The sequence below is a fragment of the Carassius carassius genome, chromosome 13 (genome assembly GCF_963082965.1).
Source record: "Carassius carassius chromosome 13, fCarCar2.1, whole genome shotgun sequence".
Classification (NCBI taxonomy): Eukaryota; Metazoa; Chordata; class Actinopteri; order Cypriniformes; family Cyprinidae; genus Carassius; species Carassius carassius.
The window spans coordinates 20150974-20169600 of record NC_081767.1 but is presented as its reverse complement, the minus strand read 5'-3'; the positions used below and the strand labels follow the sequence as shown (position 1 = coordinate 20169600).

The 18627-nt window shown below is 38.7% G+C and overlaps 1 protein-coding gene across 12 annotated transcripts in view; it reads left to right on the top strand.

The window, feature by feature from the left end:
• Positions 1-18627, top strand: part of LOC132156058 (pleckstrin homology domain-containing family A member 7-like) — an 87082-nt gene that overhangs the window by 50024 nt on the left and 18431 nt on the right. For 9 of the 12 annotated variants that reach the window (XM_059564888.1, XM_059564887.1, XM_059564885.1 and 6 more), the window contains 3 exons: positions 7927-8102; positions 14563-15030; positions 15641-16169. In XM_059564888.1, coding sequence (XP_059420871.1) covers positions 7927-8102; positions 14563-15030; positions 15641-16169 — 1173 coding nt within the window. Of the gene's footprint in view, positions 1-9; positions 1768-7926; positions 8103-14562; positions 15031-15640; positions 16170-18627 lie in introns of those variants that run through there. The other 3 variants (XM_059564889.1, XM_059564883.1, XM_059564892.1) reach the window with 2 other exon arrangements.

Here is an 18627-nt window from a genome sequence, read left to right as displayed (position 1 = left end):
AAGATCTTTGACACAGATAGCAACACTTTTAAAAGAATTATAAAAGCTATTTACTGCATTAAATGTGCAACCCTTAACTGTATGCTATGCAACAATGTTTACATAGAAGGTACAACTTAAAGTGACAGTTCACCCAAAAATTAACCTTTTATCATTTATGTGAAATAAAGCACTTTTTATGATACTTTTTACACATTGAAAACTTCCATCCAAATGTATTGTTATCACAGAACAAATAGTTCTCTCCAAAACATTTTTTTTTTATTTTATTTTATTTTCATTTTCATGGGTGACTCTATAATTTTCTCAAGTAACCGATTAGCCAAGGTACTGTAGCTATGTAATGATCACGAATGAGCAACTTCAGGGTAAAACAGGTTCTAAACTCCGTCACAATTTATATTGTGCTAATGACCTGCTGACTGTAAATACTGTAAATGCTTATTCATCTCATTTTCCTTGCTCTAGCTGCTTCCTCTGTGTCTTGCTGTTTTGTCATGCGTCACTTGAGTCACTTTGAGTCACTCCCTGCAGTTATGAATATGCATGCTTCATTATCTTGCATGGCTTCAGCCCTGTAGACAGAAATAAACCATTTAGTGCATCAAAATTTTCATACCATTTACAATACATTTTACTCATGAAGGCTGTCAATTTGTATATAACCAATTACACAAGCTGTTTTTATACATGTACAGCTCATCTTTTTTGGTGCTTATCTATGTGCAAGTGTTTTTGTAGGCGCAGACTAGTTCATACGGTTTCATCCCCTGCAGCTTGTGTGGTTCATTGTTGTCCTCATGAGGTTCATGACACAGAGTGAATGTATGGGTCTGTTCTCATCCTGAGGGCAACAGGGTTACATAACCTGTGTACCTCTCTCTTCTCAACTCCTTCCTGCTCCTGTTCTCAAAGCAGGAGATTCTTTAACGTGGGAGTGGAAAGAGACAACATTCCAGTTTTCAAGAAGAAGATCTTAATGCTTAATGGTACACGTTGCTCTCAGTTTGCACTTTGCAGCACTCCTCTTTCACTTTCCTTCCTTAACGGATAGTTTTACACAGCCGGGTGTCACATCGTTCTCCAGAACTGTTGGCGAGGAGCTAGTAGTTGTATCACATTCTCTTTAGAGGGTTACAGATCATTTGCCGTAAGCTTCACACAAGAGAGAATGTTTACCTTGGTATCTAGATGTAGATTTTTGGTATTGAGTGACTCCGATGGGCAGCAATGAGTCTGTAATCTGTACTAATCCTCCATGAAAAAGAAGGCTTACTGCAGTGAATTCTGCTCAGCCAGCAAACTCACCCCACATGTTGGTACAGACACAGCAGAGTGCCAGAGTGCATTCACTGATTCTGTGATGAACTACTAGCTATCAGTACGCATGTGGGAAAGACCCAAGCTACTGAGCTCAGCAAACTTCGGCTTAATTTCTGTTATGGCTTCTAACTGTGGGCATTTGTGCTTTGTGTTGCGGGCTGTTTTGTGGTCTGGCGTGGTGTTTTGTGCTCTTCCGCTCCTGCTGTTTGTTCCTGTCATTCTCTTATCTCGACGGTGGTGACGGTCCTTATATTACACTGATCATTTCCCAGTACATATCCTGAACAGGAAAAGCTTGTAGGTGTTGATTCAGGTGACCAGTCATTGTCCTTTATTTGCTGAACTATGTCCTTCTTCTGTTCCCATTGGTGGGCTTCCTGCCTGTGATGAGTGACTGACAGTCCAGAAAGGCTCTGAGACACATTCAGCATCATCTGTAAATAGGTAAAATTTTAACTCTGCCTTAACCTCTGGCATGTGCAAACTCTTTTGAATGTTTGTGACCTTTCTCGCTGACATTATTTCCTCGTTTTGAGATGTATGATTTTTTTCTATTCAGAAAATAATAAACAGTGGACATTTGAGCGGTCTTAGGATATAGCCTTTTTTATTTTTCAATTTAGCTGCATATGAGACCTTGAGGAAACTGAATGTATCGGGTAATATTGTAATGTTTGGATTAGTTTACTGAGTCGAGGTTGCCATGGTTCTTTCCAGACCAAGAAAAGTAATGGAAATAAATGGAATATGGAAAATTGACACACTAAACTTGGTTATATCCTGGATGTATATAGGATCATGTATGTACATACTGTATATTTATTGTGTTTACTTTCAAGTTGCTTGCAATAAACAGTTTTAGTTTAGCCGCTTTTCCACTGTCAGGCCAAACTGTACTCATTGCTTAACCATTTGATTCTGTGCCTCTGAAGCCAAGCTTGTACAGATATGGTTTCAATTTCCACTGTAGGGCTTATAACCGAGGTCATAACGCTTACGCAAGTGTTTACATACAGTATGAGATAAATAGTGACCACTTGATAGAGAATAAAGAGATATTTCTGCTTTGTGCAAAATCACTCTTGGTCAGCTAAAAAAGAAACTAGTAGCCAGCCAAACAAATAATCAATCCTGGGTGATCAATACATGCATTCTACAGGCAGAGTTCAGTTCCAGGTCGAGAATGGTGTGTAATCGAGTCGAACCAAGTGGAAATGTCAATGTAAGCGTTCCTTCACTGTTCTTAAAACCATTTGGCCCAATGGTGGAAAAGCCATTGGGCTTTTCATACCTAAAACACATCAGGAGAAGCATTTACATAATCCTATAAATCCAAATACAGAATCTAACCATTAAATGAATTCAAATTGATTCTCATTGTGAACCGGATTGAACAGAATAGTTCTAAATTAGCAAAAATCGTTAATGAATTGTATCAAAAATCTGTGAACCCTGAATCCAATTAATTCACACCCCTAACAGACATATTTAACATATACCATTCTAGAGAATATTACATTTTGACTACTGTATCATCAAGACATGTGTATTGTGCTGTGGAATCAGTTCAGTTGTAAGCCAACAGAGCTGTTAAATAAAAGCTCACTGTACCAGGGCACTGTGTTCTTATAATGGATCGTGGATGACATAATAGAGAATGCTTTTAATGAAAGGCTAGTTTAATCTAAAAGCATCTTCAAATAGTCCTACATGCTGCAGGGAGCCAAAAAGAAAGGAAGCTGCATGCTATTGTTGGCTCTTTGTTTTGTCTCCTGTGTGTACACTGCTGTGTTTTTGTGTGCACATACAGTAAATTTGCCTTTTGGATCATACTCATAAATTATTATTTAATCTGATCTGAATTATGATTTAATATCACATGGAATTAAACTTTTGGTTTTTTGCTGAAAAACAATGATAAAAAATCTTTCTGCCTGTAAACTTTTGAAGTGCAAATGGAACATTTTCTGTGTGCATACACTAAAAAGAGAAATAATGATGGCCGATTCTGATTGATCATTTTTAACTTAAAATTATATAATGGACTTTTCTGTTCACATACGTTTTATTGAAGTTAAAAGTAAAAGTTCACCCCCAAATTAATATTTTGTCATCATATTCTCCCTCATGTCATTCCAAACATGTATGACGTTTTGTCTTTTCATGGAACACAAATAGAAGTGTTTTCAATAATTATTCAAACAGAGTTTTTAAAGCTAAATGTCATTATAAAAGTAGTCCAGATGACATGTGCAATGTATTTCAAGTCTTCTGAGGTTAACTCATTATCCACTGAAAACTGCCTTAGGCCATGTCAATGACACCACATGCCATTGAATCCTGTGTGTCTTGTAAGCAAGTTTGAATACACGGAAGTATAAATGAAATATGAGTACTATGACAGGATTTTTTCAACTTATGTCTTTTTGTCATATGAGGCTTAAAGGAACACTCCACCGTTTTTTGAAATAGGGCTTATTCACATTATTTCCTACATTTAGATAGGTGGGCAAATGCATTTTTGCGTCAGTGCATGCATTGTTTTAGTTTGACTGGGTCGGCGTTAGCTTAGCTTAGCACAATGAATGGAATCCTTTGTTGCCAGCTAGCATGGCCTGAGTAAAAGTGATCAAAAAAATTTAAAAAACCCACCTAATTACTTCTTGTGGCCTGCGTATTCACAACGAGTACAAATAGCAATCCAGATTAACACTAGGCGATTTCCTAGGCAGATATTGACTTGGGACTATATTATGGGGAAGCACAGACGAAGCACTGCTGCTTAGGCGAAGCACTGCTACTTCGGCGCAGAGATATCACGCAACACATGAAATCCCACGACTTCCGTCAACATACCGGCGTGAATAGTAGCTGCCTGGCTATTTTCATTACACTACACGAATGGCGATGAACATGGCTGATTTTGAGAGAGACGAAGAGGGTGACTTCTCAGACAGTCAAGAACCAGAACCATACCTATTTGAACCAGAGTTTACAGAAGACGAGCTGCGTGCTTTGGAAATAGAACGACAGGAGGAGGAGGTTGCGATCGCTCGTGATGAGAGCCAACATGAACTGGTGGTGTGAATGTGGGGGAATATGCCAATCTATGCCGACGGAAATAGAGCGTCTATGCTGTAGAGAGTGGGACATGTTTTTAACATTGATGACCAGGCTCAACACGTCAGATCAAGATGAGCGTGCCCGAAGTTGTGTCACATCTACAGAGGATTTCACGGCGCTGATCCATTCTGCAGTATTCGATTTTTTTCCGGTGTGACAAAGTGAACTGGAAAAAACGCCCCACGCCGAATGGACCAAATGGACAGCTGTCCACAGAGTAAGTGATTATTTTAATCATGACGCATGTATAGATCGACCCATATTATAGCTGTATTCACATAGAGTTGATGTTTTCACAGGCAATATAGGTTATATAGGAAGAGAAATAAAAGACAACTTACATGTGCACTTTGTTCTTCCTGTGTTTTCAAAGTAGTCCTCTGGTGCAAAATGTTCTTCGCAAACACGATACTGCTTTATTTTGTTGAGAGGCGTTGAACTACAGATCTCCAGAGCTGCTAGCCATTTATTTCTCAGTTCCACATTAGGTGGAATTCTGTGAAACATTACATTCGTGTATGTCCTTTGGTTGTTCTCACAACCTTTTGCTATGCAGGTAATAACCATGTTTGCTGTAACTTCTCAAAATAAATCATCCAAAAGCGAAGACACTCGGTGCAGGTCACGCCGGTATGTTCTTCTTCTTCTGTTTTTTTTGATGCGTTACACGCCGCTTTGTTGACGGAATTCGTGGGATTTCATGTGTTGCGTGATATCTCTGCACCGAAGTAGCAGTGCTTCGCCTAAGCAGCAGTGCTTTGCCTGTGCTTCCCCATAATATAGTCCCAAGTCAATATCTGCCTAGGAAATCGCCTAGTGTTAATCTGGATCGCTATTTGTACTCGTTGTGAATACGCAGGCCACAAGAAGTAATTAGGTGGGTTTTTTTTATTTTTTTTGATCACTTTTACTCAGGCCATGCTAGCTGGCAACAAAGGATTCCATTCATTGTGCTATGCTAAGCTAACGCCGACCCAGTCAAACTAAAACAATGCATGCACTGACACAAAAATGCATTTGCCCACCTATCTAAATGTAGGAAATAATGTGAATAAGCCCTATTTCAAAAAAACGGTGGAGTGTTCCTTTAAGAAGGCTTGGAATGGTCTAGTTTTATTGTTACAGCCCTTGGTCAGTGTATATACTTGTGTAAGGAAAAGAGCAGCATTCACATTCATCAGAATATCGCTTAGTGTGTTCTGTGGAAGAACGATAGTCACTGGTTTGAAACGGCATGAATATGAATAAATAAAGACACTATTTTTATTGTATAAGATGAGTTTCATTTGCCTGGAGAAATTAGATAGGGGTTAGTTCAGTCCATGTTTCAGCTGGGTGTTTATCATCTAGTCATCTGAAGTGGTCCAGGCCCCCTGCATGATTCAAACCGATCAGCCATCTGTCTGCGTTTTACAGCCTCATTGCAGAGCTTTCCCTCAGTGGACCATTAAAACACAGGCAGCAGCTTAGCACCTCACTGCTTGCCTTTAATGAGCTAGTCATGTAAACACACGAGTCTTCATGCGACTGTGTATTTTGTGTTGTGCTTTCTGCTTACACTTAGAGAGAAAGGAAATGGATTAGTGAAGAAACGAGACTGGATGTCTCTAATGAACCATAATTGTCTCTTTGTTTTGTTTTACGTAATCGAATGCAGCGCAAGTTACTCTCTCTGAATCTATTTTTAATGAGGAAATTGCAGGCTGAGTTCATGTTAATTAAAAGTGTCTGTGCTGGTTTGTTAGTTGGCAGTTTGCCTGTGTGTTTTATTTTAGTAATACGTTAAGTAAAAAGGAAAAAATATATAGTACAGACCAAAAGTTTGGACACACCTTCTCATTCAAAGAGTTTTCTTTATTTTCATGACTATGAAAATTGTAGAGTCACACTAAAGGCATCAAGGGCTATTTGACCAAGAAGGAGAGTGATGGGGTGCTGCGCCAGATGACCTGGCCTCGACAGTCACCGGACCTGAACTCAATCGAGATGGTTTAGGGGTGAGCTGGACCCCATACTGAAGGCAAAAGGGCCAACAAGTGCTAAGCATCTCTCGGGGAACTCCTTCAAGACTGTTGGAAGACCATTCCAGGTGACTACCTCTTGAAGCTCATCAAGAGAATGCCAAGAGTGTGCAAAGCAGCAATCAAAGCAAAAGGTGGCTACTTTGAAGAACATAGAATATGACATATTTTCAGTTGTTTCACACTTTTTTGTTATGTATATAATTCCACATGTGTTAATTCATAGTTTTGATGCCTTCAGTGTGAATCTACAATTTTCATAGTCATGAAAATAAAGAAAACTCTTTGAATGAGAAGGTGTGTCCAAACTTTTGGTCTGTACTGTACATCATAAGTGAGTGACATGATATACAGCCAAGTATGGTTACCCATACTCAGAATTCATGCTCTGCATTTAACCCATCCAAAGTGCTCACACACAGCAGTGAACACACACACACACACACTGTGAACACACACACAGAGCAGTGGGCAGCTCAGTCATGGTATTGCCGGGCAGCCATTTATGCTGCAGTGCCCAGGGAGCAGTTGTGGGTTCGGTGCCTTGCTCAAGGGCACCTCAGTCGTGGTATTGCCGGCCCGAGACTCAAACCCACAACCTTAGGGTTAGGAATCAAACTCTCTAACCACTAGGCCACGACTTCTCCATAAATTATGTTTAATAACTTGCAATTTATGAAACACTGTCATGTTACCGAAATCATAACATTTAAATTATAACTTATTCACGATAGTTGTCTTATCTTATTTAATTAAACTTGTCTTTGAAAATAATGAATGACTAATAACTTATTATAGTATTTTCAAACCTATACTTTCTTTACTTTACTTTTTAATTACTTTTTAATTTATATATATATATATATAAACATACTCATACTCTAAAAGAAACACGGGGTAAAATATATTACATTTATTATGTTTTACTATGTTATTATATTTTTATTATATTATATTATATCAGTAGCATATAATTTGTGCAACACAGAAACTGTGATAACATAAACATAACAGTTGGAGTTTATTTATTAATAAACTTGTCTCTGCTAATACCATATGAGATACCATATGACTTATTTTAGTATTTGCAAATGTGTACTGTCTTCGCTTTACTTTTATTGGGTGCTTATTGTAACAATTCTGACCATTGGTCTTTTCGTCTGTCCTTCATGCTGATTCATATCATTGTTCCTGTAGCTTTGATTACATAACTGAAACGTTAGGGTCAGGGTTAAATTGGTGTGTATACTGTATGTGTTTCTTGTAATAGTTTGGCTTTGGCTTGATCGGCATGTGCTCCTTTATTCATTCTGACTTCTGTCTCATCAGTATGTCCGCTGTGTTGCTTCTAATTATCATGCTGAAATCTCAGATGCTCCTCTGGCCAGTACTTATCTGCTGATGCAGTGTTTCTCCTTGTCCCAGGGCTGGACTGATTGTAGTGCTTTCTCTCTTGCAGGCTACACACACAGGGATGCGCTCCTATATTTTCAAACAAAGCTCTGTTATTGGCTCACAGGCAGAGCACACTGGGATGAGGACGTACTATTTCAGTGCGGACACACAGGAGGACATGAATGGCTGGGTCAGGGCCATGAACCAGGCTGCACTGATGCAAACCCACACAGTGAAGAGGTCAGTGAGGCAAAAAAAAAAAAAGGAAAACCATCTATACGTCATTAAACCAAGAATTAACTTAAGGTTGCTTCACAGAATACATATTTGACATTTGTTTTGTATCAACAAATTCTTATTTGTCTTGTTTTAAACATATTCTCATAACATTTAGAGCTATATTGTTATATATATATATATATATATATATATATATATATATATATATATATATATATATATATATATATATATTAGGGGTGTAACGATACGCGTATTCGTATTGAACCGTTCGGTACGAGGCTTTCGGTTCGGTACGCGGTACGCATTATGGACCGAACGATTCGTTGGACTAATTAATTACATTTGGAAAATAAAAAAAATTGTGAAATATAATGATATGCGTTCAACAAGGTAGCCCAATAACCCAAACGATGTAACAGGCAACGCCCCTGACACCCCCGAAGAAGAAAAAAACACCAACTTATATGTTTATGTTAGGCTACTCAGTCAGGCGCTCGCTCACTCAGTAATACGCGCTGAAGGCTCGTTGCAAAATGGCTAATGCGTTTAACAGACCAGAAATAGAAGATCCTCCAATAACCAACAGGTCTGGTGTTTGGGTGCACTTTGGATTCCCTGTAAGCTATAATGGTGATGGCAAGAGAGTGGTGGATAAAAAAAACAACGATCTAGGGTACACCAGCGGGAATACAAAAAAAAAAAAAAAACACCAGCGGGAATACTTGAAACATGTCAACTCATTTACGCCGACATCACCTTAGTGTGTCAGTATCTGGGAAAAGACGGAAAAAAGGAGAAAAATACACGCAACAAACTATCCCCGCAGCATTTAAACAGACATTTCCAACGGATTCAAACAGGGCAAAAGACATCACCATGGCGATTGAGGCTACATTTACATTATAGCCGCGGATATGAGACCTTACTATTTACCATTCATTCTATCATCACCATTATAGCTTACAGGGAATCCAACGTGCACCCAAACACCAGAGCCGTTGGTTATTGGAGGATCTTCTATTTCTGGTCTTTTAAACGCATTAGCCATTTTGCAACGAGCCTTCAGCGCGTACTGAGTGAGCGAGCGCCTAGGTTTTAAGAACATGCTTAATGTAATTGAGCCCCGTTACAATATTCCTTCACGAGCCCATTTCAGACAGACCGTAATTCCTGCTTTGTTCCAAAAAACATAAGCCCTATAGAGAACCAAATTGAGTAAAAACACACTCAATATAAAGAGTTATAGAGTTCCATATAAAAAGTTACATCTTTGTATTTGTTCATAACTAATATAACATTTTCATTTTTTTTTATAAGGAGCTGTTTTTGTTTTATACAGTATGCTGCTAAGAAAACACCATAGAAGATGGGTAAAGAATAGCTCCATCATTGTTCAATGTAAAAAAAAAAAAAAACATACTTTGTTAGTTTTAATAAAACATTTTTTTTAAAAATCAAGGAAATTTATCTGCCAATTTTTTCTTTTTGCTGTATCTAAAACGTACCGAACCGTAGCGAACCGAACCGTGACAACAGTGTATTGTATCGAACCGAACCGTGAATTTTGTGAACCGTTACACCCCTAATATATATATATATATATATATATATATATATACAGTTCAGAAGACGTGAAATAAAGTGCGTGCATCTGTAATAAAACGTCCGTCACATGGCTCCAGGGGGTGAATAAAGTCCACCTGTAGGGAATCAATGCCTTTTTGTAAGATAAATATTTTGTATGTAATAAACCCTTTTTTTTCTCACTTCTGCTGGATGTTGTAGTGTTATTCACCCCCCGGAGCCGTGTGAGGGACGTTTTATTACAGATGCACGCACTTTATTTCACGTCTTCTGAACTGTTGACAACAAACACCCGCTTACCCCCTTTAAAAGGCTTGGAAAGGCAAGGACAACTTTCTTTCTCGGGTGAACTAACGCTTTAAGAAATGTTTTTTTTTTCTACATGTTATCTTAAGGGTTTTCCCCTTTATTTTAATTTTAGTTTTAGTATAACTTTGTAATACCATTCATATTTTTTACTTAATTATAATTTAAAGAAGAAACCAATCTGATGTATAATTGACATTTGAGGCTTAATACCATAGAAAAGCACAAAGTTTTTCAGTTAGTGTTTTTTTTAGCTTGCTTATTTTCATATGAAAATATGGCATGCAGTTGCATCAAATAATGGTATAAACATCATTCTATGTAAATTGTGATTTAAACATTACAATTACAATTTCAAGTGAATAATCGACAATTATGATTTTTGTCATAATCGTGCTTCGTGCAGCCCTATTGCAAATATTAATAAACTATTTTCATGTAATCGTGTTTGTGAGTGCAGAACTCGTACTTGTTCCATTTATGTATGACTGACAAAAATGCATCCCATTTTATTAGCTTATTGGTTTAAATTAGTTTAGGAGATTTTATATGCAAAAAAAATTATAATCTAAAATAAACACTGTTCTCATTTAGCCATATGTTTTTCTTAATTTTTCTATATTTTAACCTAAAAATATGAATTTCTTTTTTTGATTGAATGTTCATTTGCAGCTGTTTTTCTCATGTGTTGTGTTTAAAGTGTACTGTCAAATTCAGTCTTCCCCAGTCTGCGTCAAGGGACGTTGTGAGTCTGAAAGTGTTTGTCGGGCATCAGTCTTGTTGATTGACAGTGATGCCGCAGTGTGTCTTGTTCTGCCAGTGCAGAAGACCAGACGCGTACTGAGCAGTGACTCAGCTTTCTATCTCTATATTGTCTGGGCCGACCTCACTTCCTTGAGACAGTTACTGAGCCCAAACTCAGCTCAGATGTGGACTCAGAGTACTCGAATAGTCAAAATGACAAAATAATTATCCCTAGTTCAGATACTATAAACATGAATTGGAATAATCTGGAGTCACACTGTTTTTAAATACAGTAAATCCCAAATACTGACTGTGTGAATATAGGCTGCATAAACATTTATGTGCTCTCTTTTGACATGTGTAATGCATGTCGCCCAATTTCAGCCATAAAAGATTAAATATTTAACTGTCACTGCTAGTGATGTCGTTAACCAAGGCACCAAATTGGCACCAAGTTGTCATAGCAGCCAAACACTAATGAGACTAGTGTCAGCTTGAGCTGGCACTCAGCGAGGCAGAAAATTAGACTGTGATAGTCCTGGATAAAAACACCATTCTGAGTCATTTCTTTTCATAAAGTGGCTTTTCATTCTCATAGATGCCCTTATGTTTGTGTTTTCCCTTTCTCCTTTGCCAGAGTTGTCTTGCGTGTACTATTTGTTTGGTGATTTGAAAGGAATCAGTCATGCTTACGCCTTGCCTTTTCATGTCCTTCTCTAGGAATGTGGGATTCATATATTCTGAGAATCTCTGTAGACTTTGTTTTGGTCCAGCCTGTTTGCGCTTTTTTTGCGAATACTCTAAGTATATTATCTGCAATATGCCCACGAAGTGCATAAACCTCTTAATATCGTTTATTTGGGAAAATCATAGTTGACCGGTTTGAACACGTTTGAGAAGACGAAGTGCGCTAAAATGTACGAGTAAATGGATACTTGTACAGTACTTCAGATCTTACATGTACATAAAAATATTGTACATCTAGATAATATAATATTAATCAAAGGCCACATAACTGGACTTACAAAGTACACTTTTACACACCTTGTAAAAGTATTGTACTTTGTCAAATGTTAAATTAAATGTTTTCCTTTTAAGTAAATTTTATTTTATTTTTAATTATTGTTTTAATAATTATGCATTATACAGTAAAAGTACATTTATTTTAATGTTAACTAACATATTCAAGCACATAAAGTATTTTATTATAATTTTAACTATTGTTATTTAATGTTGCATTTCAATTTTAATATTCTTTCTATTAGGTACATTTTAAATGTACTAAATTGCAGCTTCATTATAGCAAATGTTTAAATACAAATATATTTAAATCCATGACATTACACGTTAATCGAAATTATAATAATTAATGCTTGTTGGTAATATTAGGAAGCACATTTTCACCATATTTTAAAAACAATAGAAGTAATTATCCAATTACATATAAATATGTAATTAAATACTACTTTAGTGGGCTAATAAGATCTCTAAAGTTCAGCTTATTGCATTTAATATAAATGTAAACTATAATACATTTTAATTTAATTGCTATTAACATGCCATTAAGTGTCTGAAAAAAGTATATTTTTTTATTAGTTCCATTTCCAAGTACTTTTTTATTAAGTATGCTAAAGTATACTTCTTCCTCACAAGGGACTGAATCATGTCTAAATATTAGAATAGATGCACATCTTTTCAATCATTACCCAAACAATTACATAATCTCTAAATACTATAGATATTATCAGTCCTAAAGGATCATCTGTTCATGTTAAAATGCAGATGGAGATTTGGCTGTTGTAGACTTTGAGTGTGTCTGAATGCAAAGAGCCACTGGAGGCCATTTCTTTTTAGACTGTGCATCTTGGATATTATTAGACTAACTGTCGAGTGAGCTCCAGTAGAGATGGCCAAGCTCCCAGTGGCCATGTCTTCTCCAAATGTAGATTCACTCAGGTTCTGATTTAATCATATCACATTTAGACTGCTATATAGGGACAATTTGAAGCTGGTGGTCATTTTGCATGGTGGTGCTGAATCATTTTTCATTCCAAAGTTCTTTTTTGAAGAAACCAAGCAACGTATATTTACAAAGTCCAACAGAATATGTAGTGCTCATTGTAGCAGTAAGCCTTTACCTCTAACTGTCAGCTAACTGTTTTCTTTCAAATCAAAGCATTAATACACATAGAATATGTATCATTGTGTCACGGCTGACACTGAAGAGCATACGCTACCTGCGTTCAGCTAATATTCTCCAAAATGATACTACAGTACATCGATGTGGAGAGACACAGAGGAGACACATTGTTGAATAAAGTCATTATTTTGTTTTATTTGCATACAAAAAGTATTCTTGTCACTTCATAACGTTACGGTTGAACCACTGATGGCAGATGGACTCTTCTGACGATGTCTTTCATACCTTTCTGGACCTTGACAGTATGTTTTACTTGGCAGTCTATGGGACAGTTACAAGTTACAAGTTGTGCATGTTTATAGTGGGATGATATGAAGTTGTGGGCAGTTGTCAAGGCTGTAGAATTGGTTAAACATTGTTTTTTTGCAGCTACAAAGGTATATTGTGTGTTTTTAAACAGGTTCCTATGCAGTTGCTAAAGTGGGTGGTTGCCAGGACGTTATTATGCCAGGGGTTGCTGTTCAGGATGGCTGATACCACATATTGTTTTCGATACAATACCGATATCGATACGATACTTCTAAACTGAACTTTTAGATTATGAAATGTATTTAATTATTATGAGTACAATGGGTAATAATACCGACTTTATTTGAAATGCATTTTAACATTCAATACGCCTTAATTGCAACTTATTAGGTTATATTTTTGTTTACACATGGTTAAAATATGTTTACTGTAGTGGTAACCAAGGAAACCTACAAATACTATAGTTAAACTGTTCACTTTACCATGGTTCATTGTCATAAGGGACTGCCAGTAATAGACTGTTGCATGCATAAAATGCAACCTTTTTATTCGGAGAGTGTATGATTTATATTAACAATAAAGAACAGAAAATGAGCAATATGAACTTTTAACATTCAAATTTAAATAAATGTACTGCACAAACTAGGGTACAATTTCGATAGGTTTATTGTGAAATAACTCAAACATATAGTCAATGTTTTTCGTGCATTGTTCTGAGCTGCCTTTTCCAAAAACATAAATGCTTTCTTATTATAGGCTACTCTTGGAAAACGCAGCTCTATTTAAATGCACTGTCAGAAGTGAGCGAACGCTCTCTGTAATTGATTGATTCTGCCTCGCAACATTTGCGTGTGTTCAGATGAGCAGGAAAATCCCTTCCACACAATTATTTGCTAACATAGGTTATTCGTCCAATTTAAGGCATATTGTAGGTATTCTTTTTTGTTTAATAAACAAAATCACTGGTAAATCAAAACACCTTAGTATCGATATTTTTTATTTGAGTATCGATACTTTCGATACTCTCATTAGTATTGATATTTATCGATACTTCAGGATCGATTTGCCCGTCCCTAGTTGCTGTGCGCTTGCTGGAGTATTGTGGAGTGTTGTGTAAAAACCTGAATCCTGGAGTTTAATGAGACTATAGAGTTGTGAATCTAAATAAGACTGTTTACAGTGATTGATATATTTAGTTTCATGAGCTGATTCTCTCACGTGTGAAGGCTGGGTTACTGTATGGTCCAGACTCCATGCTGTTGAATGATGTTAATCTAACAGACCTGACATGTGATTCAACAGCATGATAAAAGCATCATAAAATAAACTCATAAAACTTTACTGACCTTTGCATGTCATGTTTTTGCCACACAGAGACGAGTCAGATTATCCAGAGCAAGTGAACGTTTCTGAGAAACTCAAGCAGCAGGCTGTTCCTCAGACCAACCACATCAACAGCTTCGTGATTCCAGAACCCGAAGTCATCCAAAGTGACGAGCTGCAGGAGGAGAGGCAGGAAGGATTTATTGGAGAAGTGGAGATTCAGGTTGCTCCAAGAGAGATGGAGCAGGCGAGGGGTAAATCTCCGGTGAGCAGGATAGTGGAGGTGGAGGTTTTAGCTCCAGGGTCAGCACCAGCATCCCAAGTTCCCTCTCGAGCTCCTTCCAGGGCTGTCTCGACCCCGCCAGTGCTGAGGAATGGTACACCCATAGAGCAGAACGGCATGCCTGGGTATCAGAGGGGGCCTACACCACCATCTCAAACTCCTGTTCGGGTACAGAGGAGGAGTGCACTGGAGAAGGTGGAAAACTGGGTCAAAGTACAGAAGGAAGAATGCCAGGGGTGAGCGTACACATCTGTCACATAGCTAAATTCAGATTAGTATACATTTTTTGTACATTTTCTGCCATGTAATGATAGGGCATAAGTAGTTGGAGTAGTATGGTGGTATGCCTCTCTGAATTCAGTCACAGACACACTGTACAGAGAGTAGTTCATCTATCGCCCTCAAGTGGTTGAAAGCAGCCCAATATTTAGTTTATTAAGTAGACATGAAATGCCATTCACACTTCATTTTACTTTTGTCAGAATTTTAACAAGACAAGTCTTGCACTTTTCTGTTTTAAAAGTTTTTCTGATTTAAAAGTTATGGTTCAGCCAGATTTATTTATTAATTTGTTTATGTGAATGTTGAAAGTTTTTTTTTTCAGCTACTGTAGGATGCATTAAATAGATTCAAAATGACAGTAAAGACATGAATAGTGTTACAAAAGTTTCATAAAATAAATGTAAATTTAAACCTTCTATTCATTAAAGAATATATATATGTAACATAAATTTCTGTTTTAATTTTAATTTTGGAATGGACTTTAGTGACCCTGAAATATCCACATATTTTCTCCAAATAATACATAGTAAATGTTAAAAATAATAAATAATTTGGTTGTGACAGGTTTGTTTCTACTGATGGCACAATCCCATGTCGGACCCCTCCCATTCATCCGAAGTACAGCAAAATAGACAAGTACCAATCCTTACCAAAGGCCACAAGACAAAGCCCATCAACTGCTCCCCATCAGTTGCCCAGTGAATACAAATATTCCCATGACCGGCTCAATCACTTCCAGATGACCCACAGCCACACCCAGCGACCCGCGACGCATGACACCGTGTGGCAGCTCTACGAATGGCAACAGCGACAGCAATATCGGCACGGCAGCCCCACCGCCCCCGTGTACACTCCCGCTCCAGACTATTCCACAGCTGTATCCTCCACCAGAGTCAACTCTGACATTGCTCGCTCCATTTCCGTGCCTCCAACCCTGGCAGACATCCCTCCACCCGGTCCTCCTGGGCCCAGACTACTGTCTCCACGCAGAGTCCACACACCTGCAGAACGCGTTACAGTTAAACCCCTGGAGGACAGGCCCACCGTGGAGGTGCCACCGTCAAACTCTCCTCACCATCGACGCTCCTATAAGGTCAGTAGGTGACATGCACAAACACCCTACTTATCTATAACATCACAATCCACAGTAGTAGTATGTCCAAGAAAGTTTGTGGGATTATGAAACATTTTGAGGTTTAAAAAGTCTCTTATGCTCACCAAGGATGTATTTGATTTTCCAACATACAGTAAGATCGGTAATATCGGTAATTATTACAATTTAAGTACTTTTTTATTTTTTTAATACATATTAAAATAGAATTTATTCCTGTGACGGCAAAGCTGAATTGTCAGCAGCCACTCAGTGTCACATGATCCTTCAGAAATCATTCTAATTAGCTGATTTAGTGCTTTAGAAACATTCATGTTTAAAACTGTTGTGTTGATTAATTTTGTATATTTTTTTTTCATATTAATTTAATGCATCATGTTGAAGAAAAACATTTTTAAAGTAAAAAAAAAAAAAAGAGAGAATTGTGTTTGCCATTATGCATAATATGAACCTTACCTAAGCTTCTAAGCATTTTCAAGAAGCAAAATGTCCGTCAGTAAGATTTAAAGCTCTCCTTTAAAAAGACAAGTGATGGAGTCTGAAAGAAGCATGCATTCAGAGACATCATGATGGATGTTAATACTGCTCAGAAACTCTTGATCAAATGACACCAGCCTTCAGTGTTTTCAGACTGGCAGCATTAATCCATCTGTCTACAACAGAGTTGTAAGTCAGCATGAATTATCAGTAGTGTCTCTGTAATGGAACGAGTGCCAGACACAGAAAGTGCTTGAGTGGGATGATTCATTTTCTTTACTTAAAGTTCCTGTGTGTGTCCTTTAAAAACCTTTCATCTCAAGTTAGTTTTCACCCAGCAGGCAGACATGTCTAATCCAAATGAGGACTTAAAACTTGGCTGAATCCATGGTGAATTATCAAATCCAAATATGTTGTATTTCAAAGGTTTTAAATTATTAAAGTATATTTTGGTGCTGTGGTATGTTCAGTCTATTAAAGAGGAAGGAGAACGGGGTCGGCGTACAGGGCTCGTTGGATACTTTATTTAAATACTAATAAAACAAAACAAACAAACACGGCAGTTGCGCGCACTTCACAGTCTCTTTCTACGTTTCACTACTGCAGTCTTCGTTTCTCTCGGTCGGCAGCTCTCCAGCTCCTTACTCCCACGAATCCCCGTCTCTCTAATTCTCCGCTGGTCCTCCGCCGGCTTAAATGCCGGTTCCCCACGCCAATCACTGTAACGAGACCCGGGTGTTAATCGTCTTTCACCTGATCCACTTACCACCGCTCGTCTCCTCACTCGCTCTCCCGTTACAGACTTCGCTAAACTACGCCTCCCCCGCTACATACCCCCACCGCCCGACTCAGGCCGGGGAGCCATCCGGCCTGCAGCAGCCCCCCCCCCCCCCCCCATTCCTGGAGAGGCCATCTGCACCCCCCGCCTGTGAATCACCTTGAACTTAAACGGCTGTAAAGCTAGATACCAACGGGTGATTCGCGTGTTGGTATCCTTCATGGTTGGTATCCTAAAAGCTTGTTGGCACTGCTCCGTCCACTGGACCGTATCCGGTACCTCCTTTTTAGTGAGGTCAGTCAACGGGCTGGTGAGGTCGAATAACGAGGAATAAACCTCCTGTAATATCCCGCCAGCCCCAAGAACTGCCTCACCTCCTTTTTGGTCTTGGGCCTGGGGCAGGTCGCAATTGCTGCCGTCTTATCAATTTGGGGACGCACCTGCCCGTGGCCCAAGTGGAAGCCCAGATACTTTACCTCCACCCGCCCAACTGCGCACTTCTTCGGGTTGGCCGTTAGCCACGCCTGTCTCAGCGCCCTGAGGACCGCCCTCACATGCTCCATATGCCGCTGCCAGTCCCCACTATAGAAGATAATATCAAACGGCGTGGTGAAGGCTGTTTTTTCTTTGGACATGGGAGATAAGGGGATCTGCCAATCTGCGAACTACGACACCTGGCTCTGTCTCAATGTGGTGCTGAATCAAGTCAGTACGACCAGGTAGGGGTGAAAACACGTCCACAAATTCTACCTGCAAACGCGCAATGTCAGTGAGCTGCGAGGGCGAGAGGTGATCCCCTCCTAGGGCCAGTGCGAGGGATTTCTCTTTAGTAATCTCTTCTGGCCCGAGATCCTCCTCCTCAATCACTGCCGTCGCTAGCAGCACTGACTCCTCCGCGCTCCATTTTTTAAGGAGGTTGAGGTGGTAGATTTGCCGTGAGTTGCCTCTATCTGTTCGTACTACCTCATAATTGAGATCTCCTATCCGCCGTGTGACCTCAAAGGATCCTTGCCACTTGGCCAGTAATTTGGAGCTAGAGGTTGGCAGCAATACGAGCACTTTATCTCCCGTAGCTTAGTCCCCCGGTTATACAGCTGGCTTTGTCTGTCCTGGGCCTGAAGCAAATTCTCCATAACCGGGCACCTATCCACAAAATGGCCCGGATCCCCGCAAAGCCAGCAGGCC